Genomic DNA, 25,492 nt, shown 5'->3' with positions numbered 1-25,492 from the left:
ATTTCCTATACATGCCATTATGGAGGCTAATCTGAATTAAAACGCTCTCCACGTGAGAGCTGTGTCTCCCGTCCTGAGTAAACAGCCACCCCTACAGCCTACCTGGTCTAAAATCTCCGGTTTACTTATCCCGTCAGTTCCCCCTCATGTGGGCATGGCCCCGTATTCTCATTTCTGTTTCAAGGACAAACTCAGGTCCAGAAATTTTTACTATGGCTTGGGCTGTCAGAATTGATTGACTTCTGACTCGATTTTTAATATTTTTTTTTTATGCTACATTCATTCAAATTATTATACTATTTCACACAAACACTACCGAGCTACATCTTGACACATGGCAGCAGTTTAATGGGCCATTCTTAAAGCCCACTCTGGCCATAGTGTAAGTCGCACGGCAGAGCCTATTTGAAGATGAGAGCCTTTGGTCAGTCCACCTGATCTTGACGTTGACACAAGTGCCGGTGGCCAGGATTACGGCTGAAAACGGGTGAGTGTGTTCCTTCGGTTTTACATGCATTGTTTTTTTTTAAGTGCATATATCTTAAAAGAGCAGTGACTAGATTTATTTTGGTGGCAATTTCTTCCTAGAAATACAATGACACCTTAAACCGAGATCAGAAATGAGAACCACAGTGACTTTGGCTATTGTTGCTTTTGTACCTACTAGTTTGATCAATTGGGAACACTGAAAAAGAATACTGTTAGTATTTCATTGTTGAGAAGCAATTTCCTTCGGGATTAATAAAGTTTTCTGATTCTGATTCTGAGTTACTACGTCAAAAAGAAAATGAATTTGATTGAAAAAAAATTGATCGCACCTAATATGGGAAATGGTTGAAGGTTTTAACTTATATACGCTTGTTTTTTTGAGGCTAACCCTAGAGCATAAATATATTTTACAATCACATGACATCCACATGACATTATGTAATGTTAAGGTTATTTTTGGCAGGGAGGCTTTGGAGACTAACTTTTAAACTTTTCACTTGTGCCTTTTGTAAACATTTCATAAACCATTTGCCTTTAAATCAAACCAACATGTTCCTCCTCTTTTGAAGGGCGCCACACTACTATCTAATCTGCTGGATCAGCGCTGCTGTAGAGCCTAATCCCAGTGAAAGATCTGGCTCAGAAGAAGTAAGAATGATTCTGTAATCTTATTAGACGAGATTAGCAAGGCCCGCCTCCTTACATCACACACATATATTAAAATACATTAGCAGAAACTATAATTAACTTTGGAATTTTACTCTGCAGGTCTGTCCTGCAGTCTCTGACCTGACCTGAGGGACCCACAACAATGGCTAAGTAAGAGATCAGTTATTTTTAAATGCCACTAGCCTGAGCCGACTTGTCTTCACACAGGAGGCTGCAGGAGGACAGAGGAGGAATGCAATATTTGTGAACTGTGTTCTTACTGTGCATGCCGTGGTCAAAGCTTTGTGTGTCTTTCTCCACAAGGTCATTTCAATTAATCAAGGCAAGAGTACAAAATTCATATCCCGACATACCATGGGATGTAATTTAATTCTGGAAATTTCCATCCACAATTATGCTTAGAAATGCACTGAGGGATAACCTCAGCATTGAACACGGGTAATAAATTGATTTTAGCAGAAATAGTCGTAGGGAGGAAATTAGCAAATACTTTGTGATTTGATGATATGGGGTGACTTCTGAAAGGAATGTATTTTTTTCAGGGTTTTCAAAAAGTCAAGTGGGAATGGCCAGGTGAGTCCAAAATGTCCCATGATGATATCTTTTGTTAAAAATGAACCATCTCTCCCATGAAGTAATAAAGTATATATGCTAAACAAACAAATGGGAGTGGTCTACGGTGTCGTTCTTGATGTTTTAAGGAGTTATAAAAAGAATATTGCTTTGATTGACTGTTTTTTTCATAGTTATTAATGAGTTATGAAAGTTAAGTCTGTATTATAACTATAAGACATTATACAGGTTTTAAGTGTTGAAAAAGTCTAACCTGCTGTCTGCTTCTACAGATTGTCCTGTACCTTGGGAAAAGAGATTTTGTCGACCATGTAGACAATGTGGATCCTGTTGGTGAGGCTGAGTGAATAATTTGCAGAAATGGCTTCGTGTCAGATTGCTTTTTTATCATCTGTAGAAGCTCAGCTGCCATCCCAGTTCTTAGCTTCACTGCAGCGTATGTAATAATCTTATAGCTCGGGCAATAATGACCTTGAATGACCCTTTCAGAATTTAGAACAATTGAAAAATGTATATGTTGCTCAGTTTATAGGAGACCGAATTTGTCATTTGAATTTCTGTCTGTACAGAGGGTGTACTGAAGATTGACCCTGCAGATCTTGGAGACAGGAAAGGCAGGTGGCACACAGCGTCACAAAAACACTGGAGCTTTAGATCATAAACTAAACTATACATAACTATACTATATAAACTATACTATAAACTATACGTATTTCAATGTACCTACATCCTAAATAAAATGCCCAAATCAAGGTCAGTCTGATGTGGACACCAAGGGAGGGTGGGAGCAGAGTGAAAGGATGCCAAACTTAAGTAAAACTGCACCCTCTGCCGCTCATGCAGTGCGGTGACAACAGGGCCTGATAAGTTTCAATGCAAGACCTTTAAATGCAAATACAAACCTGTCATTGGCTCTTTACAATAGTGATACTGCCATTAAAACGTGTACAAAAGGAGGGAAAAATAATGAAATACCCAGTAACAGTTGATTGTTGATTACGTCTGCAAATATACTTTAATAACTTTGGTCTTGGTGTGCTTTGTCCCAGTCTGGATACAGATGACCTGTGCCTTCCGCTATGGTCGCGAAGACCTGGATGTGATTGGACTGTCCTTCAGGAAGGACATCTGGGTCCAGTGCATACAACTGTACCCACCTGCAGACCACCAGCCAACCATCAGCCCACTGCATGAAGCCCTGCTGAAGAAAGCTGGAGAGCAGGGCCATGCCTTTACTTTCAAAGTGCATAATGTTAAGCTATTGTTCTCCTGTCACTCTCTCACTTCCATCATATGGTTTCATTTTGTTCTGAATCTTCCCTGGTTAAACCCTTCCCAGTATACTCCATTTACATTATTTCATTCATTTTGTTATTACAAATGAGTCCTGGGAGAGTTTGTGGGCTAACATTGGCCTAAAAGTATTAAAATGAAAAGAAATTATTATAAATACACAAACTGTTTAACATCTATGATCCAACCATTGTTCTGAATAGAGATTAGACAGCATTTTGTCAGCTGCACAGGAAAAAAATATGTATTCTGATTTAGATTCCAACCAACCTGCCCTGCTCTGTCACACTCCAACCAGGAGAAGATGACAAGGGCAAGGTAAAGCCTCACAATATTTTTCATTTTACCCAGCCACCGTAATTCTGTAGCAGAGTATAATGATGTGTGTGGTTGCATTGCCAGCCTTGTGGAGTTGACTTCGAAGTGAAAGGCTATATGGCCAAGGAGGCAGACAATCCAAACGAGAAAATAGTCAAGACGTAAGATTCCATATTTCTCAACACTGTATTCTGACACTTTATATTATTGTATATTATATATGTATAATTGCGGTGTTACAAATGTTACACCACACAGTTATCATATAACCCTAAATACACACATAAAGTGTAACAAATTGGTGACATTATAGAAAGTAGACATAAAAACCAAATGAGCTAAGTAAATCAGACTTCGGTTGAAGTGCAAAGAATGAAAACGTTTTTTTGTTGTTTTGTTGTAACATTTACTTACTTATTGTCTTTCTTGATTATCCAACCGTCCTGTGCTTGTGTGAATGAAATGAAATGTAAATTCCTCAACCCCCCCCCTCTGCAGAGACACATGCCGCCTGGTGATCCGCAAAATCCAGTTTGCCCCTAACAGCACTGGCGCTGGGCCCAAGCAGACAGTCTGCCGGGGCTTCATGATGTCAGACAGGCCAGTTCATCTGGAGGTCTTCCTGGATAAAGAGGTACAAGCGATCAAGAGGAACCTGGAGATTTGTAGCATGATACTCACGTGTAGATGTAAAATAATAAGCAATTATCTTTGCTTGTCATCAGATATATTACCATGGTGAACCAATCCCGGTCAAATTAAAAGTCAGAAATGAATCCAACAAAGGAGTGAATAAAATAAAAATCACTGGTAAGTGATCTGTCCTTAAAAGAACCTTAAAATGAGCTTCCCTGATAAAATGCTCAAAACTGTGTTGAGAATTAATAAAAAAATACATATAGATTTTAGTGTATACATATTCAATTCAATTTATCCTAAACTGTTTGGCATAAAAAAGATTAATAAAAGGTTGTGTCTCATGCATGTTAATCTTTTAGTTGACCAGACTACAGATGTGGTGCTGTATTCCGCTGACAAATACACAAAGAACGTGTTAAGTGAGGAATTCTTGTGAGTTTTGTAACATGGAATCGTGCTGAATTTCGGTCAGCTGGTTGATGCTGGTATTTAGAGCTGAATGATTGTTGCAGGGAGACGGTGGAAGCCGGAGCAACATTTGAGAAGGCACTCCGCATCACGCCACTTCTGGCCAACAACAAGGAGAAGCGTGGACTGGCCCTGGACGGCCGACTGAAGGATGAGGACACAAACCTGGCCTCCACAACAATGTGAGTTCCACCAGCTTTAGAAGCTTTCTTTTCCATTTCTATTGCAAATCATTCATTCCTTTACATCTCCCATGTTTTCTTTTTTTGGTTGATCAGTATAAGGCCAGGAATGGAAAGGGATATTTTAGGAATTCTGGTATCCTACAAAATCAAGGTTAACCTTGTAGCTGGGGGTGGAGGGTAAGTTTTTACTTTATGTCTTTACACAACATAAACCATATTATATTTTACTACATATTCACCAAAATAAATATGTTTTTTTTAGGTTTTTGGGAGGTCTAACATCCAGGTATATTGCATATTTGTTTGTAGAGTTAAGCAGATTTTAACAATGAAGATGTACAAACATCCTAACATTGACAGTTCTGCCCCTGTTGTCTCTAGTGATGTGACAGCCGAGCTTCCTCTGATCTTAATGAACCCCAAACCCAAAGGTAACCACAACTGACTAGTCCTTTTACCCCTCCTAATTCATTCATGTAACTGACTCAGCATTTCTTTCTTTCTGTCACCAGCCTGAATGTAAGTCCAACAGAGAACAATTCACAACATATGTTTGAAATGACTGGATGCATAAGTTGAACAGTTTTGTTCTTTTATGGCTTCATGGGAGAACTTCCCTTTCTCTCACTGATTTACATGAACAACAGACGCACAGGTTTGAACAAATTGGGCATGTAAGTGTAAGTCCACAAGAACGGAATGATCTCAGAACTGATGGAATGACATGAACATGATATATACGTTTTAAAAGAGAAGAGCAATGCCTCTCTGTTCTGTAATGTTTGTATTGTTATCATGACAGTAAACTATGTTGTGTCACTGTGCCACGGACTTGTTCTGAGTTTAATGGCGAAATAGCTCCAGAAATGGTCACCCCTTGAAAGGAGGGAAAACCGGGAAGGGGCGGGGCCTGCACTCGGTGCCACTCGGGACCGGCAGTGGCGCTCATCTGACGCTGGGGAGGATCGTTACAGAAACGGCCTCGAGAAGCAGAGCCGGGATTTAAATTCCCTGCTGAGGCACACAGGAGTGGCGTCACACGGAATACACATGACTTCATAAAATGTTTCACATTTTAGTGTCGCCTGCATTTTTTTCTTGAAATGAACATTAGAGCTACATGGACTGGTTTATAAACACATACAAATACACACTCCTTTTGGTGTTTGTGAGGCAATATATTTATTACAAATGTGTACGTTTTCAAGCTTAAATTTTTTTATGGGTGGGGACACATAAAAATGGAATCTTTGAAAGTTATTAAGCTGTATTTGTTCTATATTTGGTCCCTAAAAAGATATAAATACTGCAGAGAGAGAGAGAGAGCGAAACAAACAAAGGAGCATAATCTCTAAATCCTCCGATCTGGGAATTTCTTGTCTTTCCCAGAATAGCTTGCTGGAAATACACCATAAACTTTAAATCTTTTTAGGCTCAGTAGCTGGCTAATAAGAACAAACAATCAGCAAGTTTAGGACATTTTGTCTGAACTTTAATTCATGAAGAAACTCACTTAATCTTACCACGGCCAGCGCCACCACAGACAGCTCCCCAAGTCCGAGTACATGATTCGTCCCCTTGCTGCGTTGTGCCTGTTAGCCCGGAAATTATTGAAAGGAAATTCAATAATCAACAAAACAAAAACAATATCACCAACTGCAAGCTTAACTACAACTTTTTAGCATTTTTTAAGGAATCAGACATACTTGCATTAGCGTGTCCATCCATCAGAGGCAACGTTTAGAGCATTTTGCAAAGGAGAGAATGCTCACTGTCCCCAGCCTCTAACCCTCTAACTAGTCAGCCAACACTTGGTTGTGCTCTTGCTACTGAGGAATCGTTATATATTTATTCAAGCAGTATATTTAATATTTTAGATATGTACACTTCAAACACTACTAAATGGCCTAATGTCCTGCATGCTTTTTTTTCACCAGTCATTCCATTTTAGTTTATATAGGCAGCATTGAAACGTGAAAAAACTGTCTATTTAGCATCTGATTTTAGTGTAACGGCTTATGTACCCATAGGTTTTTTAACTACACATAAGGTCCAGTGAAAGTGAAATGATTGTCATTGTAAGACACTGCAGCACAGCACATGGTGACACAACGAAATGTATCACCTGCTTTTAACCATCACCCTGAGTGAGCAGTGGGCAGCCATGACAGGCGCCCGGGGAGCAGAGTGTGGGGACGGTACCTTGCTCAGTGGCACCTTGGTGGATCGGGATTCGTACCGGAAACCTTCTGATTACAGGGGGCTCTTCCTTAACCGCTAGGCCACCACTGCCCCCCCCCCAGGGGGAGCAACTATATGAATGACAAGAGGCTTTTGTGTCTTAAGTAAGATTGACTTATTGACTTTTTTCAGATTGACTTATCTATCAATAAAGTTGAATTCGAGTCGACACATCGACATGACATCATCGACAGATGTGCAATCCCAGCAGTCAACTTTGCTTTTTACATCCCCATCTTCCACAGTCCTTCGTGTAGGATGCCATGATATGACGAAAATCCGGACAATTCTAAAAACCTGGCTGTATACAATTTCCAGGTCTCAAAAAGAGGTCTGTGGAGAAGAGGATGTCTGGCCTCCTTAGTTGCTGAGCGAGTACTTTTGCTTTTTTCAGGAGGCGTCAGATAAGTTCATCAGGAACTGTTGGAAATATAGCCACCCATGCATCTCAGAGAGGCTAAATCAATAAGTTTTATCCATTCATAGCTTCATTTTCAAAAGTGCCCAGTCAATCCCCGGCTGAAAAGAAAATGCATAGGAACCGAGGGGTGCAGATGGAGGGATGGTACTGCAGGCTGGACCATCAAGGAAGGTCTCTAATTACATTCAAATGTGTGCCACACCTCCACAAATTAAATACGAGCATCATTAATTAAATAAAGATGCAAACCACAGGATTACCTCCCAGTGACAGTACCAACAAAGGAGTTCCCTGTTGTTTACGTCCCTTTTCTGGCAGCACACCACACCTGACCATGTGTGGAAACAGATCCTGGCAGATTCAGAGTCAATCACCTCGCAGAACACTTGATTATAGGGAGAAGAGATTAGTGGTTTGGAGTGTTGCCTTATCACTCCAGAGAGGGTTTTGATGTAAATGTTGATGTGCATGCAGGTCTGTCCAATCTCCCAGAACAAGCCCCTCCCCAAAAAAACACACGTTACCTGAAAATCACTAAGCTCTAACTGCTTATTTAAACAATTTAATACCGTTATAATTAGAGAAGTATACAGCATGTATACTTCTAATATGTTTGGCACTGGAGAGGTTGTCTTGAGAAACGATGACAACTGAAGGAACTTCCATGAAAAATGTCCATGTAAGATCTCATTTAATGTCTACTGAACAGCAGGATACTTTGTGTAACGTCACCTGTTACGTAAACCTTTGAAGAACATGAATTAGTAATAGTTAGCAAAATCCCTTGTTACATTCGTATTTTTCACCTTTTCACATTCAACACGGGGCGTTGGTGTGTGTCCAAGGAACAGTGTGTAGAAAGCAAAATTACCGCTGGTTTAAACAGACTAAAAACAATAAAAATAAGTAAGGATTAGGCATGTGCCAAGGGTTAGTGCTCTTAAATCCAGGACCATCTGCTGAGAAAAGAGTTCAGGCCTCATCTCCAATGACCACTCTGATGCCGAGGTCATTTTACAAGGTGCTACAACAATGTGCATGCACATATTATGATAAATTAATAAAAAAGCTTAATGACTGTGTTCTAACCTGCAGTTAATGTGAAATAAATATCGTTAGTGCTCCAAATATCTCTTACAATATTGAATAATATAATAATAATAATATTACAATGTCATTATATATCTTGAATAATTGGACCATTCCTTCAGCATTCATTTGTAAAAGAAAATTTTGATTTACATTTTTAATTAATTTGATTGAACTTTTGCATTGCTTTATTAGTCTCTGACTTTAAATCCTATTATTCTTAAACAGTCTATCGTGACCCTGAGCTGCTCTTTGCCCGACCTTTTCTTGACCCTAGCCGCATTTCAGGGGACTGTTTAATACCTGTGCTGGAGAGAAAATAAGGACCTCAACCAACCCCGTGATCTTCCACCAATGAACATGCAGCCGCACCATCATGTACCCACATTGTGCCAAGGTACGAATAATCGCCTTACCACACCTTGCCAAAAATACTTGGTTGAGAGCATCTCATGGCCGATAAAGTCCAGGCCGATCTGCAGGTCTAAAAAAGAAATCCCCTTCAGCTAACATATACTTACTACTTTTTAACGACGTGATAAAAATCTGCAGATTTTGTTTTTGGTCATGGCGGATCTGGACCCGCAGGCCGTCGCTATCCGACTTTTATTTTTACGCCGGTTGTGGCCGAAAATAGGCGACTGTTAATTGGTTAATTGGATTGCACTGAATGCGGCGGCGACTATTTTGAGGCAGGGAAACCTGACGGAGGGGCCAGAGGTCTGAGTATAAAGGCTGGGAGAAGTGTCCATCGGGTGCACCTGCAGACAGAGACCGAGGCTGAGAGCGAGACTACGCAAGATTCTGCAGGTAAAGGATTCACGAATTTATTCATCTAATGCAGAGGCTGCACTGAATGAATTGAAAACATACACATGCTTCTTTTTGCATTATTGGATTGCATTATTATTTGCATTGTCAGCCCCTTGCAGCAATATAGGGTTAACTGCATTGATCAGGAACTGATCAGTTTTAGTGAAAGGGTTTGTTACGCAGTAGTTTATTTGGGTCTCCACGTACAACATTAGAACTTTATTCAACTACACACCATACATATGACAACTTAATATTTTATTCCTAATATGCTTAATATATATTACTGATTGTCATCCACAGACACAACCAAACTGTTTCTGTGAATATGTGACATTCTGTGGATAAATGTTGTTTGAAATATGTCTTGTGTTTAAAACATGCCTTTGTGCTATTATTGTGCATAAAGAATTCACACGGTCAGGAAACAATGACAGCCTTCTGGCTGTGGAGGGCATAAGCCAAGCAACAGGTCAATCTTAGCAGGGCTAAGGGTCCATCAGCGTTATCCAGGATGAACACTGCCGTGGAACTTAGTGCAAGACTTGTCTCAGGAAAAACAAGAACGATACTATAATCTCATTAGATTAGATTATCTGGAGCCTCAAATCTACTGTCTCTAAACACACTTAGAGACAGCATGTGCACACAGGACACACACACAGACACATACAGGTAGTAAATATTTCCTCATTTCTTGTTTCCTTGTAGGTTCCTCAGACATCAGCAATCATCGGACATGGCTAAGTAAGCATTTTGTCATTTTTTACATTTAGCGACTTTTCATTCACAAACATTCTAAAAGCACGATTGTGAATGTCAGGTATTAATTAGAAAAATACTTTCTCAGAGCCATTTCACAGCTTCTTTCAGTGCAGGCTTCAAATCCGCTCTGTTGCGTCAAGCAGGTCTCCCTGTGCACTGCTAATCTGAGATTGGACCGTGAACATACGTCACAGACTCAGTCGCCATATGGCGTATGTCAGTCAGAAGCCATTAGCAGGTTTCCCCAGGGGAATCAGCACAGGTAGACCCCATTCAGACAGGCCTGGATTAAGCGGCAGGTTCATTTGAGGCCTGTGCTTTAAATATGCAGATCAACAGCTTGAGGTCATTTGCACAAGCCTTGAAGGTTAAATAATAGATCACAACCAAGCTTTAAATAGACAGGTTAGAAACCCTTTTTATTTCCACTATTTAGGGGGAACTGGTGGTAAAAATAACCTTTAATGACCAAGAATAGTTTTGTCTCATAGAATAATTGTCTTATATAATAATTTCTTTAAGAATGTGTTTTGATTTTTTGTTTCTTCAGGGTTTACAAGAAAACCAGTGGGAATGGCCAGGTACACATGCTTAATCCCCCCCCCTCCTTCAGGGGTAGTAAAAATTGATCACATTCTGAATGACAACTTAATAACTTATTATTACTTGTGTTATTAATTATTTGCTGCAGACATTAGCATTTATACTCTGTAACCTCCACAGCTCACCCTTTACTTGGGCAAAAGAGACTATGTGGACCATGTGGACTCCGTGGAGTGTGTTGGTAAGTGCGCCTCTGGCTTCGGTTTCAAAGATCATATTTGTAATTCGAACTTTGCAAACATTGTGCCTCTCCTGCAGAGGGGGTGGTGAAGATTGACCCTGCAGACCTGGGAGACAAGAAAGGTAAGAAAGATTTTCAGTACTATAATGCCCCCTTCTTTGGATGGTACCCCAAATGGTTTGTGGAGATCATACAGATGACTGATGGCACTTGATCTCCTATGTTCTTGTCTATCAGTCTGGGTTCATCTGGTCTGTGCCTTCCGCTATGGTCGTGATGACCTGGACGTGATTGGACTTTCATTCAGGAAAGACATCTGGATCAAGTGTGTTCAGCTGTACCCAGCAGCTGACCACAAGCCTGCCATCGCCCCAATGCACACGACCCTGCTGACCAAAGCTGGAGAACAGGGCCACGCCTTCACTTTTGATGTGAATAACCTTCTCACCTCAACTAATAATTTCATCAGTCTATAGTTTGAACATCAGATGTTATGTTTGCAAAAACAGAGAAATTATATCTATTATATATAATAAATAAAATAAATATTATTATTATTATTATTATTTTTTTAGATTCCAACCAACCTGCCCTGTTCTGTCACACTCCAGCCTGGAGACGAAGATAAGGGGAAGGTAATGCCAAACGGTTTACCCATACAACAAATATATATGTTACTCCAACAAACTTATGGTAGAGTTGGGATGCTTGAAACATGATATGTCAAATGGCTAACTCTCCTTTTCTGTGAACATTTCTGTTACTGACATTCACAGCCTTGTGGTGTGGACTTTGAAGTCAAGGCCTACGTAGCTAAAGAGGCTGATGACCCTGATGAGAAAGTGGACAAGAAGTAAGTCACATTGGACATCATTTTATCATAGACCCAACATGGGAAGCATATGGATAACGGATTCTGTCACGTGTAATATGAAACAAGGGAGGCATTAGACTTCTAAACAGAGTTCTCACTCCAGGGATACCTGCCGCCTGGTCATACGCAAAATCCAGTTCGCACCTGACAAGACTGGTGCCGGACCCAAACAAGAAGTCAACAAAGGCTCCATCACCTTGGAGGCCTCCATGGATAAGGAGGTATGAGCAGGAAGTTGAAGGCTGTGTTTTAATGACGATTTCTGAGATCTGGGGCTAATTTGCATGTTTTACTACCAGATCTATTATCATGGAGAGGAAATCCCAATCAAGATCAAAATCAAGAACGATTCCAACAAACCAGTCAATAAAGTCAAAGTTTCAAGTGAGTGACTGAAAAGAGAGCTCGTCAAGCAGATCCAAGGAGCCTGGTTTTTAAAAGACCTTTGCTTGCCATTTCAGTTGATCAGACAACAGACGTGGTGCTGTACTCCGCGGACAAATACACCAAGAACGTGCTATGTGAAGAATTTTCGTGAGTTGTGACCCTTGTTATGTTTGCTAACATGGGTTCTGTCTTAAGCAGCTGCACATTATTAGAAATGAATGCAAGCAAAGAAATAGTGCTGGCTGGGAGGCTAGCTGTAGCTTCCTTTCCTTTTCCTCTCAGCTACAGCCAACTAGTGAACCACACATTCCATGTTCTAATTATGAAATGTTTTTGCTCAATCATTACTCTACAGAGAGAATGTGGAACCCGGTGCATCGCACAGCACAACCCTCACTGTCACCCCACTTCTGGCCAACAACAAGGAGAAGCGTGGCTTGGCACTGGATGGCAGACTGAAGGATGAGGACACAAACCTGGCATCCACCACTGTGTGAGTAAAGAGCTCTTTCTTGCTCATTGTGTGTTGGTTGTTATTCCTCCATTGCCATGGCTCATCCCACGTCTCTATATCCCCTGCTTATTATCAGCCTAAGGGCAGGGATGGATAAGGAGGTTCTAGGAATCCTGGTTTCTTACAAAATTAAAGTGAACCTGGTGGCAGGAGGCGGAGGGTAAGACTTTTCTCAATATCATCATGAGCTTATTGCTTCATATTTCTTTCCCCATATCTGGCAATGCTAATGGTTAATATTTAATTACAGTCTGCTGGGAGGTCTCACTGCCACGTAAGTTGCTGAAAAACTATTAAAAATAATACTGTTATTAAAAATGACACTGTATTAAAAGTTGTTTCTTTACGAAAGCCATATATTCTGAATAAGACTGTTGAATTTTCTTTTTTGCAGTGATGTGGTGGCTGAGCTTCCTCTTGTGCTTATGAACCCCAAGCCCACAGGTAAATGTCTCTGTCTTCCTTGTCCAGATCAAAAATTAAAATTTTTGTACCACACCCTACTGAATATATCCTGTTAATCCTTTCCAATTTCTCTGCTCCTGCAATCTCAACAGAGTGAATGAATCTGTAAGTATTATACACTTCATATACTTTTGAAAAATCTTTTTCAATTTACTTCAAAATGATAACACAATTTATATTTTGTTCTTCAGGCCACTGGAAGTAGAATTCGCCTTAACAAGAGGTAGTTTGTTTTTTCAAAAAATATTTCAATTTTGATATATTAAATACATTACAACTCTTGTATCTTTTTTCTGCAAGGTGGATGTTTCCCAGGTAGCTTTCCCCAGCTGGAGACGAACAAAAAAGGCCGAAGTACAGCTGCCAATGCACAGACAGGATGAAAGGACTGCTCATTGAAATAAAAAAGAAGAAGAAAAAAAAACTGAAATACCTCAAAACAGTCATTTTGGAAAAGGTGTTTCTTTTCATTGTTCTGTTGCCTTTGGTGTGTTCCTTTCTCCCTTCAACGTCAATACAACACTCAGACCCATGGAGAACTTGCATCTTGCGAATGTTTGCCTTGAGCCAGCCCAGTTTTGAAATTACTATCAAACCCCAAGCGAGGCTTCGTTATGGTATCGTCAATTACATCTGCTTTCAAAAGTCTATATGAGAATTCGGTGGTAATGCTGTTCAATCCATGCTACAGAACCATTTATTCCATATTAATTCATAGACAATGTGTTTGTTTAGAGCTTCCGTTCATGTTTCAAATGTAATGGTAACCTGACTGTTATATTGATTTTTGTGATTTTTTGATTGCTATGTCACTGGTCCAAATAAAACACTTCTAAAAACACATATTGCTTTTTTCATCAGAAAAAAAAGTAAAAATACACACAAATGTCTCAACTATATTTATTTTGTGTCTTCTTTTCATGATGTTGTATGGCATTACTGAACATCCGGTGATGCATCCAAATCAGTTGTCATTTTGCACAGAAAACCCTGCATTGTGTAAGTTGCACCAACATTGTTAGTACCCCGCTCCGGAATTTTCCAGTCATTTTTAGAACTGACCACATAAATGTGTTTTTCTGTTGACAAAATGGGATATTTTCTAAACTGTCATATTTTAAATAATGTAAAAATGTAAAAGTAAAGGCACATGAAATGTCATTATTCTTTTTTTGCCTTTTCATGTAGGTGTCTGCACGGGGGTCCGCAATATTGATTAGGCTTTTACAACAGATTTTAAGGTTTTACAACAGATGTCCTTCCTGACGCAACCAGCACCAATACACTGTCACATATATTCACATGAAACACATGAAATCTCATCAATGGCCTAAAACATATCTTCAGCAGAGATAGGAGATTCATGCATCTGATGGTCTACTTCAGAAGACATAATTGGGTTTAAAGGTGTGTCACATTAAAATTTTTTTCAAATTGATTCATTAGGGGCAGTGGTGGCCTAGCGGTTAAGGAAGCAGCCCCGTAATCAGAAGGTTGCACCTGTCATAGCTGCTCACTGCTCACTACGGGTGATGGGTTAAAAGCAGAGGACACATTTTGTTGTGTCAATGTGTGCAATGTGTCACTTCACTTTCAATTTTTTTCACTTTCACTAGTAATCAGTTATAGTAAAAGGGATATCATTTACTTTTCTGGTTGCTCTGGTACCATGTTTCTGGGCCAGAGCTTTGTGTTCATTGTGCGTGCATGATCTTTTCTGTGTCTTGTCCTTTTTTTTTAAAAGTCAAGTGAAAGTGAAGTGATTGTTAATGTGAAAGACTGCAGCACAGAACAATGCACACAATGAAATGTGTCCATTGCATTTAACCCATCACCTTAGTGACAATTGGCAGCCATGAAAGGCACCTGGGTAGCAGTGTGTGGGAGCGGTAACTTGCTCAAGGTGACCTCATTGGCAACTTGGCGGTTCAGGATTTGAATTGGCAACCTTCTGATTACTGGGCCAAAATTATTTAATTTTTTTGATTGCGTGTTGTATCTCTGTGCCATGTTTATTTCTAGATGAATCCCTGTATTTTCCCTCCCCTGAATGCTTACAATCCTAATTAATCACACTAACTAGCTAAAACCAGCTCATTGCACTTTTATCTTTACACATGTAAATGTCCAGCAAGAGGAAATAAACCTAGTGTGTTTTGGTGGAGCTTTATTGCTCAGATTGTGAACTGAACAATGTATTTATTTATTATTTTTTTTATTCAGTGGGCAGCCATGAAAGGCACTAAGGGAACAATGTGTGGGGACAATGCTTTGCTCAGTGGCACCTCAGTGGCACCTTGGCAGATTGGGATTTGAACCGGCAACCTTCTGTTTACGGGGCCACTTCCTTAACCACTAGGTCAATACTGCTCAATTTAAGGCAATTGTAAGATATGTAAGAATTATAAGAAGATTTATCCTTAATTCTTAGCATGGGTGAGAGGTAATTGCTCTCCTTTCTCTGATGAAAAACATCATAAAAGCATAATGAATCAAACTATTTAATATTTTAACATCTGAATACATAATGCATTATCATGAAATGTCTTTGGTTTAACAGTTAAGATGCAACATAAGAAAAGGTTTTAGTAACATTCTAATTTTAGCAATGTGTTCTTCAAAGCTTGTATAATCATACCTCTAATTATCATATAAAATCCCAGGCTCCCTCTATGTGGTGTTAAAGCAGCAAGCATCATAAACTACATATCAGCACTGCCTTGCATCTATAATCATCTCTGGGATGACTGGACTGATCCCCTTACTTTAAGTCACTTAATTCTCCGGGGTGTCTATGCTTGCACAAATCATAGGCTTATGCTCTCGCATCCACAAACAAAGGGCATTGCTACAGCTGTCCTTGTAGAGAAAAGGGGAGCCATGAACAAACTCTCAGCCAAGGTGTCTCCCTCTCCTGGTCCAGGTCCTGCTACTCTGCAGCTGCCTGCACGACAGGGTGAGTGGGAATTGTCTCTTAAATTGACCTTGAATTTACCGGCATTGTTATCTAGGCGCTATAATGGTCCATTTAGGCTAATTTCCAATTAATTAAGGTGCTCTGAAGACAGATTATTTCTTGACGCTTGTCGCTTCGAGACTAATTTCCCAGCCCAAGTCAAATTTCCCAGTGAGAACAATATCACCAATGGAAAGTACAATTAATACATAAATCATAAAGCAACACAAAATGTTAATATAAAGTAACTAATATTTATTACAAAATAGCATTTTGTTCTTTAGACCATGACCAGTCAAAGACGGAGAGTGCTGTTGGCGAGGAGGGTGATAAAGAACTGAAAGAACTGTTGAAAAAGCAAGACAGCGTGAGAAGATGTTGTTCCAAGTGCCCCCTAAAGGCCATGCGGAAGGTGGCATGGGGCGTGTTACTGGGGGGCAGTGTGGCCCTCTTGTGGGCAGGGACTACGCATAGTGCTAAAGAAGCATTGGAAAGGCTCCACGCCCCATTTTTCATCACCTGGTTCTGTTCCACATGGAACCTTCTACTCTTCCCCATCTACTACATGGGCCACCTGCTGGGAGCAGAACAAAGAGAGTGGCCCTTCCATCGATTCAGGTCTGCCCACCGTGCCCAAGTATTTTTTTCTATACTTTCTCTGAACTAGATCAGAATATTTAATATATATTAATGTGAATATATCTGCCATTTTAAAAAATTGGACATAAATGTTTCCAGACGGTCATTAGTCACATTGAGTATTAGTCGTATAACCATTGTTCTTCTTAGGCAAGTATATGACAGTCATGCATTGACCATCACAATGAAATTTAATGTTGCTCAATTTGATTGAAGGAATTATATGAAGCTGTTTAAGATAAGCTACTTTAGGCGTTCAATCCTCTCAGCTCTGCATGAGGCTAAACATATATCTCTACCCCATTAGCCAAACCCAGATCACCACGAGGGGCTCGGTATTCAGGGAGCCCTCTAATGTTTTAACAATCTTGTTCCCGAAACTGCTTCCACCTTTTAGCTGTGTCACTTTTTGTATGGCACAGAAATTCATATCCATAAATGTATATACATATACATAAACACACAGATATTTTTAACACCTTTATCCAATGTTTTCCAGACTATTTACCTTTACAGTGAACTTTTTACATTATGCAGTCTGCATATTCTCTGACATTGTAAATGTTCCACTTGTGGAACTTATAAAGTATAGTCTTATGTGACAGAAAAGATTTTGAGAACAGTATGCTTCCTTATTTAAGACAGTGTAGTCGTTTCCTTGGTGAGGAAGGAGTGACGGTGAGGATCTTGCTGAAGGGCGCAGCCCCTTTTTCGGTGCTATGGAACCTTTCAGGGTTCCTCTACCTATTAGCACTTCAACGGATTTCCTCAGGTGACGCAAGTGCAATCCTCTGCTGTAGCCAGGCCTTCATTTTCCTCCTGTCCTGGATTGGACTGAAGGACCGCTTCATGGGTGTCAGGGTGAGGTCAGGTCTCTGTCATTAAAATTCATTACATCTTCTTTGCTCTGCCTTTATTCTTGTGTCTTCCCACTTCCCAGATAGTAGCAGCCATTCTGTCCATCACTGGGATTGTGATGATGGCCTATGCCGATGGTTTCCATAGCGATTCCATCACAGGTGTGGCACTAGGTGTGGGCTCTGCTTCCACTTCTGCCCTGTACAAGGTAATATATTCCCCAACTGCTTTCTGACTTAGTCTGCCAAACATGAATGACCCAGTGAATACAAGAAATGTTCTTGTTCTTCAACACGTGTGTGCAGGTGTTACTGAGGAAGCGCGTCGGGGAAGTTCATCTTGGGCCTGCCAGTGTCCTGTTTTCTTGTGTGGGTTTGTTCAGCTGTGTCCTACACTCATGGGTGTGCCTGATGCTCTACCTCACACACGTGGAGTACTGGCCACCCGCACAGGCCATGCCCTGGCACACATTGTGTGTCATGGCCTCCCTGATGCTGGGTAACGTGCTTGGATTTTCCATATTGGCTGTGCAGTTCTGAAGTAATGAAGAAATGTTTGCATCCTTTACATTCAGTCTGGTCTGCTCCTTTTCTTTCTTTTTTCTCATGCTCAGCTTTCAATGTGCTTGTAAATCTGGGAGTTGTGCTGACTTACCCCACCCTTTTGTCTATTGGAGTTCTACTGAGCATCCCAGCAAGCACAGGTATGAATGGTATAATCCTGTGTCTGCTTTACTTGGAAAACGAAATATGAGGCAGTGGAAATATGGAGGCAAGGTACTGTCCCCACACACTGTGCCTTTCCACTGATGGGCTAAATGTAGAAGATACATTTTGTTGCATGCACCATAATCTCTTTAGCTAACAGGCAGTCAAATCATGTAGAGCCTTTGTTATATAGCATCCACACATTTTACGGTAATACAATTGCATTAAGATGAAGAAAAGCTGATCTCTTCTCGAATTTCCACAGCGGTTGATCACTTTTTCAACTCCATCGCACCCCAGCTGAGTGAAGTGAGGGTGGCTGCAGCCGGGATCATCGCAGTGGGTTACCTATTGCTGCTACTCCCTGAAAATTGGGACGAAGGCACCCGCCACTGGCTTGGGTCCCTTTGGCATGACAGCTGGCGGGAAGACAGCATGATCAGTGAAGAGTTTACCATGGAGAGTGTTGGACTTGGAAGAAGCAAACCCAAACCTACTGGGTTAGCAGCACTGTCTTGATTGCTTTTGCTCTATTAAATTTTTTGATCAGAGAAAAGAAAGCAGTGTTTAATGATATTACAACCACTTTGCTGTTCATACGTACCATGACATAAAGTCCTTTCATTAAATGTCTACAGTGAAACACAATTTGTAAACTGAAACTGGTGGACGATCGTAAAAACCGTTCTGTTTACATCAAAAGACACTGCAGCAGAGCTAGCGTCTAATACCAGTACTTCGAACAGCCATATGGGGTAACCAAATGGGGTTGGGCAAGAGGGGGAATGGTAATGGTGCAAAATTAGTTGTAAATCAATGTCACTATTTTTTTGCAAAAAATGTTTTAAAAGGGCATAGTAATTTATTAAGTGATGAGCGGGCAATTTGACTATCATGAACTGTTTTATGTTAAGATAATTGATTGTCAGGGAAAAGATTTGGTCCAGGCATATAAAGTCTGATTTTTGATTGGTGAAGGAGGGAGTCAGGACTTATTGTTTATAATTTATTCCTCAATGTATTTATTTGATTTTTTTTTTTGTTTTGTCGAAATATAATTTAATAAATGGAGTCTGCCTCCAATAGACAACCATTTTGTGTCGTCTTCCCTGCCACCATCAGATATTTACATTTACAGCATTTACCAGACGCCCTTATCCAGAGCGACTTACAATCAGTAGCTACAGGGACAGTCCCCCCCTGGAGACACTCAGGGTTAAGTGTCTTGCTCAGGGACACAATGGTAGTAAGTGGGATTTGAACCTGGGTCTTCTGGTTCGTAGGCGAGTGTGTTACCAGATTTTCTGCACACTGTCTTGCATTAAAGACAGATGTTTTTTGTATAGCATTTACGTTGTTTTGTTCACATGCACAACAGAAATTATACAGAAATATCATTTAGATTATGAACATGGGGGGGTCGCGTTAAGAATTTTTTTTTAAATGGTGAAGCAGCTCCCTCGTCTGGACGTTCCGGGACTTACAGTTGTGAATATTTGTTTTGTTCTACGGAGAAGTAAAGTATTAAAAAGTCTTTTTGCGCCCGTATTAAGCGGGAAAGCGCGACTCCGCCGCGTCCCGCCGTCTGGCCCCGTGACGTCGCGCCGCATGACTTCCCGTCCGCGCCCCTTCCGCGCACCGCCGCGCACCGCCGCGAACCGCGAGCAGAACTCCGGGGGATAAAATACTTCTCTTTTCCGCGCCGGAGCACCATGACGGAGCACTCGTTCGGCATCCCCATGGCGGTGTTCACGCTCTTCTGGTTGTTCGTCGGCGGGGTTGTGCCCTGGTTCGTTCCTAAAGGGCCAAACCGGGGGTGAGTTGGCTCGTTTTTTTTTTTTTTTTTTTAATCTAATCACGGGACCCGCGTCGTTGCGCCACTTTTCTTCAGTCGTCGTTCGCCGGACGCTTCTGCGGCGACAAAGTTATTAATACACCGGGGATCAGGAGTTGGTCCGAAAATACCGAAGTGTTTCTACTTCGTTTTCTGCACTTCAGACGTTTGTTTTTTTCCTCTCTCAGATGTGCCACCTTCTCCCAACAGGGTCACCGTGGTCATGCTGGTTCTGACTGCTGTGTGCTGCTACTTGTTGTAAGTACGCTTTTGCTCGATTACATTTTGTGATCAGAATATGAAATGTATAAAAAAGGGTGATGATTTAAGGTACTTATATACAAGTGAAAAGAAAAGAAGTGTCGCTGCTACTTGTTGTAAGTACGGAGTAATGCAGCAGTTCACTCGTTCTTGCATGTGTTTATATGTCCATACCCATTTCCTCCATGTGTAATAGCGTGTTTCTTTTGATAAGAAAGGGGCATTTTAAGTAAAATTTTCTAAAAAATTTTTTGTCGATTTAAATTTATGGTCATTAACTAACTCGTTGTTTTGACTTAATTTCATAAATATGTTTTAAACACACTTCCGTAATTAAGTCTGCGTTTGGGATGCAGTGTTCGTAATGCAGTGGGAAAATCAGGTTTGGGATGCAGTGTTCGTAATGCGGTGGGGAAAATCAGGTTTGGGATGCAGTGTTCGTAATGCAGTGGGGAAAATCAGGTTTGTAATGCAGTGGGGAAAATCAGGTTTGGGATGCAGTGTTCGTAATGCGGTGGGGAAAATCAGGTTTGGGATGCAGTGTTCGTAATGCGGTGGGAAAATCAGGTTTGGGATGCAGTGTTCGTAATGCAGTGGGGAAAATCAGGTTTGTAATGCAGTGGGGAAAATCAGGTTTGGGATGCAGTGTTCGTAATGCGGTGGGGAAAATCAGGTTTGGGATGCAGTGTTCGTAATGCAGTGGGGAAAATCAGGTTTGGGATGCAGTGTTCGTAATGCGGTGGGAAAATCAGGTTTGGGATGCAGTGTTCGTAATGCAGTGGGGAAAATCAGGTTTGTAATGCAGTGGGGAAATCAGGTTTGGGATGCAGTGTTTGTAATGCAGTGGGGAAAATCAGGTTTGGGATGCAGTGTTCGTAATGCGGTGAGAAAATCAGGTTTGGGATGCAGTGTTCGTAATGCGGTGGGAAAATCAGGTTTGGGATGCAGTGTTCGTAATGCAGTGGGGAAAATCAGGTTTGTAATGCAGTGGGGAAAATCAGGTTTGGGATGCAGTGTTCGTAATGCGGTGGGGAAAATCAGGTTTGGGATGCAGTGTTCGTAATGCGGTGGGGAAAATCAGGTTTGGGATGCAGTGTTCGTAATGCGGTGGGGAAAATCAGGTTTGGGATGCAGTGTTCGTAATGCGGTGGGAAAATCAGGTTTGGGATGCAGTGTTCGTAATGCAGTGGGGAAAATCAGGTTTGTAATGCAGTGGGGAAATCAGGTTTGGGATGCAGTGTTTGTAATGCAGTGGGGAAAATCAGGTTTGGGATGCAGTGTTCGTAATGCGGTGAGAAAATCAGGTTTGGGATGCAGTGTTCGTAATGCGGTGGGAAAATCAGGTTTGGGATGCAGTGTTCGTAATGCAGTGGGGAAATCAGGTTTGGGATGCAGTGTTCGTAATGCAGTGGGGGAAAATCAGGTTTGGGATGCAGTGTTCGTAATGCAGTGGGGAAAATCAGGTTTGGGATGCAGTGTTCGTAATGCAGTGGGGAAAATCAGGTTTGGGATGCAGTGTTCGTAATGCAGTGGGAAAATCAGGTTTGGGACGCAGTGTTCGTGATGCAGTGGGAAAATCAGGTTTGGGATGCAGTGTTCGTGATGCAGTGGGAAAATCAGGTTTGGGATGCAGTGTTCGTGATGCAGTGGGAAAATCAGGTTTGGGTTGCAGTGTTAGTAATGCAGTGCGAAAATCAGGTTAGGGACGCAGTGTTCGTAATGCAGTGGGAAAATCAGGTTTGGGATGCAGTGTTAGTAATGCAGTGGGGAAAATCAGGTTTGGGATGCAGTGTTCGTAATGCGGTGGGGAAAATCAGGTTTGGGATGCAGTGTTCGTAATGCAGTGGGGAAAATCAGGTTTGTAATGCAGTGGGGAAAATCAGGTTTGGGATGCAGTGTTCGTAATGCGGTGGGGAAAATCAGGTTTGGGATGCAGTGTTCGTAATGCGGTGGGAAAATCAGGTTTGGGATGCAGTGTTCGTAATGCAGTGGGGAAAATCAGGTTTGTAATGCAGTGGGGAAAATCAGGTTTGGGATGCAGTGTTCGTAATGCGGTGGGGAAAATCAGGTTTGGGATGCAGTGTTCGTAATGCGGTGGGGAAAATCAGGTTTGGGATGCAGTGTTCGTAATGCGGTGGGAAAATCAGGTTTGGGATGCAGTGTTCGTAATGCAGTGGGGAAAATCAGGTTTGTAATGCAGTGGGGAAATCAGGTTTGGGATGCAGTGTTTGTAATGCAGTGGGGAAAATCAGGTTTGGGATGCAGTGTTTGTAATGCAGTGGGGAAAATCAGGTTTGGGATGCAGTGTTCGTAATGCGGTGAGAAAATCAGGTTTGGGATGCAGTGTTCGTAATGCGGTGGGAAAATCAGGTTTGGGATGCAGTGTTCGTAATGCAGTGGGGAAATCAGGTTTGGGATGCAGTGTTCGTAATGCAGTGGGGGAAAATCAGGTTTGGGATGCAGTGTTCGTAATGCAGTGGGGAAAATCAGGTTTGGGATGCAGTGTTCGTAATGCAGTGGGGAAAATCAGGTTTGGGATGCAGTGTTCGTAATGCAGTGGGAAAATCAGGTTTGGGACGCAGTGTTCGTGATGCAGTGGGAAAATCAGGTTTGGGACGCAGTGTTCGTGATGCAGTGGGAAAATCAGGTTTGGGATGCAGTGTTCGTGATGCAGTGGGAAAATCAGGTTTGGGTTGCAGTGTTAGTAATGCAGTGCGAAAATCAGGTTAGGGACGCAGTGTTCGTAATGCAGTGGGAAAATCAGGTTTGGGACGCAGTGTTAGTGATGGAGTGGGAAAATCACGTTTGGGACGCAGTGTTAGTGATGGAGTGGGAAAATCAGGTTTGGAATGCAGTGTTAGTAATGCAGTGGGAAAATAGGTTTGGGATGCAGTGTTAGTGATGGAGTGGGAAAATCATGTTTGGGATGCAGTGTTAGTGATGCAGTGGGAAAATCATGTTTGGGATGCAGTGTTAGTAATGCAGTGGGAAAATCAGGTTTGGGATGCAGTGGGGAAAATCAGGTTGTAAAAACACATTCTAAATGGATAATTTATTATACTGCCCTCTTCTGCCAAGACTGTGTGCTGGTTCTTTGAAAGTGTGTGGAACCATTGTTACTCACAAGAGGATCGTGGCCTTTCAAGCTTTGGTGCTACATGTCCAGTCATATATAATTCTCGCTGTTTCTTTATCTCATATTATTCAGAATTCATCCAAAATTGCTGCCGTTGGAACGAAAGTCAAGTGATTTGTTATCTCATCCTCAATGATTAGTGGGCAGCCATGAACAGCGCCCAGGGAGCAGTGTGGGGACAGGGGACGGTATCGTCCTCAGTGGCTCGTTGACTGTTTGGGATTTGCACATCCAACCGGTATCGTCCTCAGTGGCTCGTTGACTTAGATTTGCACATCTGCTTCCTGACCTGCTAGGCTGCCAGCTAGCATTGGGCTAATGTAATCCTTGCTGCGCCATCATGTTATATTTCTGTAACTGTTATTATCTTAGAAGTAAAGAGAAAATTTGTTCATTAAAGAATTATCAGATCGGTTCTCTGAATCCTCAGATATCCAAACCCCAGGCATTGGTATCGGTATTGGATCTGAAAAAAGATGGATTGGTGCATCCCTAGTTTGTGTAATTTATACAAGTCTGTATTTAACTGCAATAAGTTAATGGTGCCTTAGAAGAGACATTTGTATAACACACTTGCCATTATGCCTGAATCAGAATATGAATTCGTAAGATGAAAGGAATGGAGTATTACTCACATCTGAACCAGAATGTGAGTTCACTTACTACCATTGTGGGGCGGTGGTGGCCTAGCGGTTAAGGAACCAGCCCTGCATCGTATCAGGATCGGTTTCGAATCCTGATTCGACAAGGTGCCACTGAGTCCCCACACACTGCCTGTCATGGCTGCCCACTGCTCACTTAAGGGTGATGCTTAAAAGCAGAGGACCCATTTCGTTGTGTGAACCGTGTGCCTTGTTGTGTATCGCAATGACAATCACTTCACTTTCACTTTCATTGTGTCCCTGAGCAAGACACTTATCCCTGAGGTTAACCCTGTAACTACTGATTATAAGTCACTCTGGATAAATATTGTAAATGGAAACGCTGAGTGTGGATGGGGAAAATCTGCACCAGTAGGTTAGGACCTTTCTGGGTTTCCCCTGTCCTGTTCACCACAGACGGCACCAACAGGTCCAGGCAAAGGACGAGACAAACACGGTAGAACGCCTCACTTTGTCTTGTTTGCTGAATCAGTTTACTTGGCAGCGCAATCGTACTTGTCTCACTTCTCCTAAGGCCCGGCTTGAGGTTCATGCGAAACCCACAGACCTTTTTACATCGGTGGTTCCTGTTGAACTTTGAGCTGGCTAAACCCAAGTACAGTTTTATGAACCAACATAAAGATGTGGCTTGGGAATTTACTATGGCCAGCCTCATTAAGGAAGTTTTGTAAACACAGAGGAAAATGTATTAATGATCCTATGGTTGGAGCAAATGTGACTTGTATTTTACAAATTAACGCTTTTGAGAACACAAAAATTGCTGATAATGTGTAAAAAGACTTGGAATGTAGCATTTTTAGAATATGGGCCTTATTGTGTTTTTTTTTTTTTTCCCCCTGTGTAGCTGGCTGATTGCGATCCTGTCGCAGTTGAATCCCCTGTTCGGACCAGCCTTGAGCAACGACACCATTTGGTATCTGCAGCACCACTGGCCTTGAAAACGTGGATCTTCAGAGTGAAGACGGATGTGACCAAACATCTCTCCCAACAACAACCTTAGCATCCGTTGAGGTTCACATCTGAATTATTTAAGTCGTGTGCTATGCTCGTTGTGCCATGTTTAAACCTTTACACGGTACTGTTTGTTTACAGGGAAGTTCCATATGCTAATGATTTGTCTGCTGAAAGCAACATTCAGCCTGAGTGTTTTTTTGTTTTTTTTTTGGTTTTCTGCTGAGTAATAGCTGCTTCTATTTAGTGAAAAGGTTGGCTTGTCTCCCAGGAATAGACTTCAGTGGATTGCTGTGGGCCTTGCACACTGCCCCGCACGGAGGCTGAGACATTCCCACCCATTTCCAAAAGTGCCATAATGAAAACCGATGTGATTAAATTAATTGTTGATGATATACACTTTGTCATGTTATGATTTTTGATTGATGTTACCATTGTAATGTACTAATATCACTTTCCCATGGGGAAAGTGCCTGGTCGATATGTTCAGGACTGAAATAA

The 25,492-nt window shown here is 41.5% G+C and overlaps 4 protein-coding genes across 8 annotated transcripts; all 4 read left to right on the top strand.

Moving 5' to 3' along the window:
• Positions 1-95: 95 nt before the first annotated feature.
• Positions 96-5,458, top strand: arr3a (arrestin 3a, retinal (X-arrestin)). Of its 5 annotated transcripts, XM_028983082.1 has the most exons (18): positions 104-487; positions 1,059-1,137; positions 1,258-1,308; positions 1,701-1,731; positions 2,004-2,064; positions 2,301-2,345; positions 2,781-2,974; positions 3,283-3,342; positions 3,427-3,503; positions 3,841-3,976; positions 4,068-4,152; positions 4,341-4,413; positions 4,494-4,631; positions 4,728-4,811; positions 4,897-4,920; positions 5,016-5,065; positions 5,147-5,153; positions 5,282-5,458. In XM_028983082.1, exons 3-17 carry the CDS (start codon positions 1,301-1,303, stop codon positions 5,149-5,151), a joined length of 1,071 nt encoding a protein of 356 aa, XP_028838915.1. In that variant the 5' UTR covers positions 104-487; positions 1,059-1,137; positions 1,258-1,300; the 3' UTR covers positions 5,152-5,153; positions 5,282-5,458. The 5 variants fall into 5 exon arrangements, 4 of the variants coding, with proteins under 4 accessions (XP_028838916.1, XP_028838913.1, XP_028838915.1 ...); XM_028983083.1 differs by having other exon boundaries at positions 96-487; positions 2,004-2,167; positions 4,995-5,065; positions 5,147-5,458; XM_028983080.1 differs by having other exon boundaries at positions 100-487; positions 4,995-5,065; positions 5,147-5,458.
• A 3,643-nt stretch (positions 5,459-9,101) lies between these two features.
• Positions 9,102-13,830, top strand: LOC114792062 (arrestin-C-like). The gene is made up of 18 exons (XM_028982870.1): positions 9,102-9,195; positions 9,910-9,945; positions 10,514-10,544; positions 10,687-10,747; positions 10,825-10,869; positions 10,985-11,178; positions 11,323-11,382; positions 11,524-11,600; positions 11,725-11,842; positions 11,921-12,005; positions 12,083-12,155; positions 12,364-12,501; positions 12,599-12,682; positions 12,773-12,796; positions 12,917-12,966; positions 13,080-13,092; positions 13,179-13,210; positions 13,288-13,830. Exons 2-16 carry the CDS (start codon positions 9,938-9,940, stop codon positions 13,082-13,084), a joined length of 1,053 nt encoding a protein of 350 aa, XP_028838703.1. The 5' UTR covers positions 9,102-9,195; positions 9,910-9,937; the 3' UTR covers positions 13,085-13,092; positions 13,179-13,210; positions 13,288-13,830.
• A 2,017-nt stretch (positions 13,831-15,847) lies between these two features.
• Positions 15,848-19,072, top strand: LOC114792839 (solute carrier family 35 member F4). The gene is made up of 7 exons (XM_028984312.1): positions 15,848-15,943; positions 16,228-16,561; positions 17,224-17,443; positions 17,523-17,648; positions 17,746-17,938; positions 18,054-18,143; positions 18,413-19,072. The coding sequence occupies exons 1-7, from the start codon at positions 15,868-15,870 to the stop codon at positions 18,664-18,666; spliced, it is 1,293 nt and encodes a 430-aa protein (XP_028840145.1). The 5' UTR covers positions 15,848-15,867; the 3' UTR covers positions 18,667-19,072.
• A 680-nt stretch (positions 19,073-19,752) lies between these two features.
• LOC114792840 (V-type proton ATPase subunit e 2-like) lies at positions 19,753-25,386 on the top strand. The gene is made up of 3 exons (XM_028984313.1): positions 19,753-19,963; positions 20,192-20,239; positions 24,885-25,386. Exons 1-3 carry the CDS (start codon positions 19,860-19,862, stop codon positions 24,976-24,978), a joined length of 246 nt encoding a protein of 81 aa, XP_028840146.1. The 5' UTR covers positions 19,753-19,859; the 3' UTR covers positions 24,979-25,386.
• The last annotated feature ends 106 nt before the right edge of the window (positions 25,387-25,492 follow it).

This window comes from Denticeps clupeoides, chromosome 6 (genome assembly GCF_900700375.1).
Source record: "Denticeps clupeoides chromosome 6, fDenClu1.1, whole genome shotgun sequence".
NCBI classification, from domain to species: Eukaryota; Metazoa; Chordata; class Actinopteri; order Clupeiformes; family Denticipitidae; genus Denticeps; species Denticeps clupeoides.
This window is presented reverse-complemented; position numbering and strand designations above follow the sequence as displayed.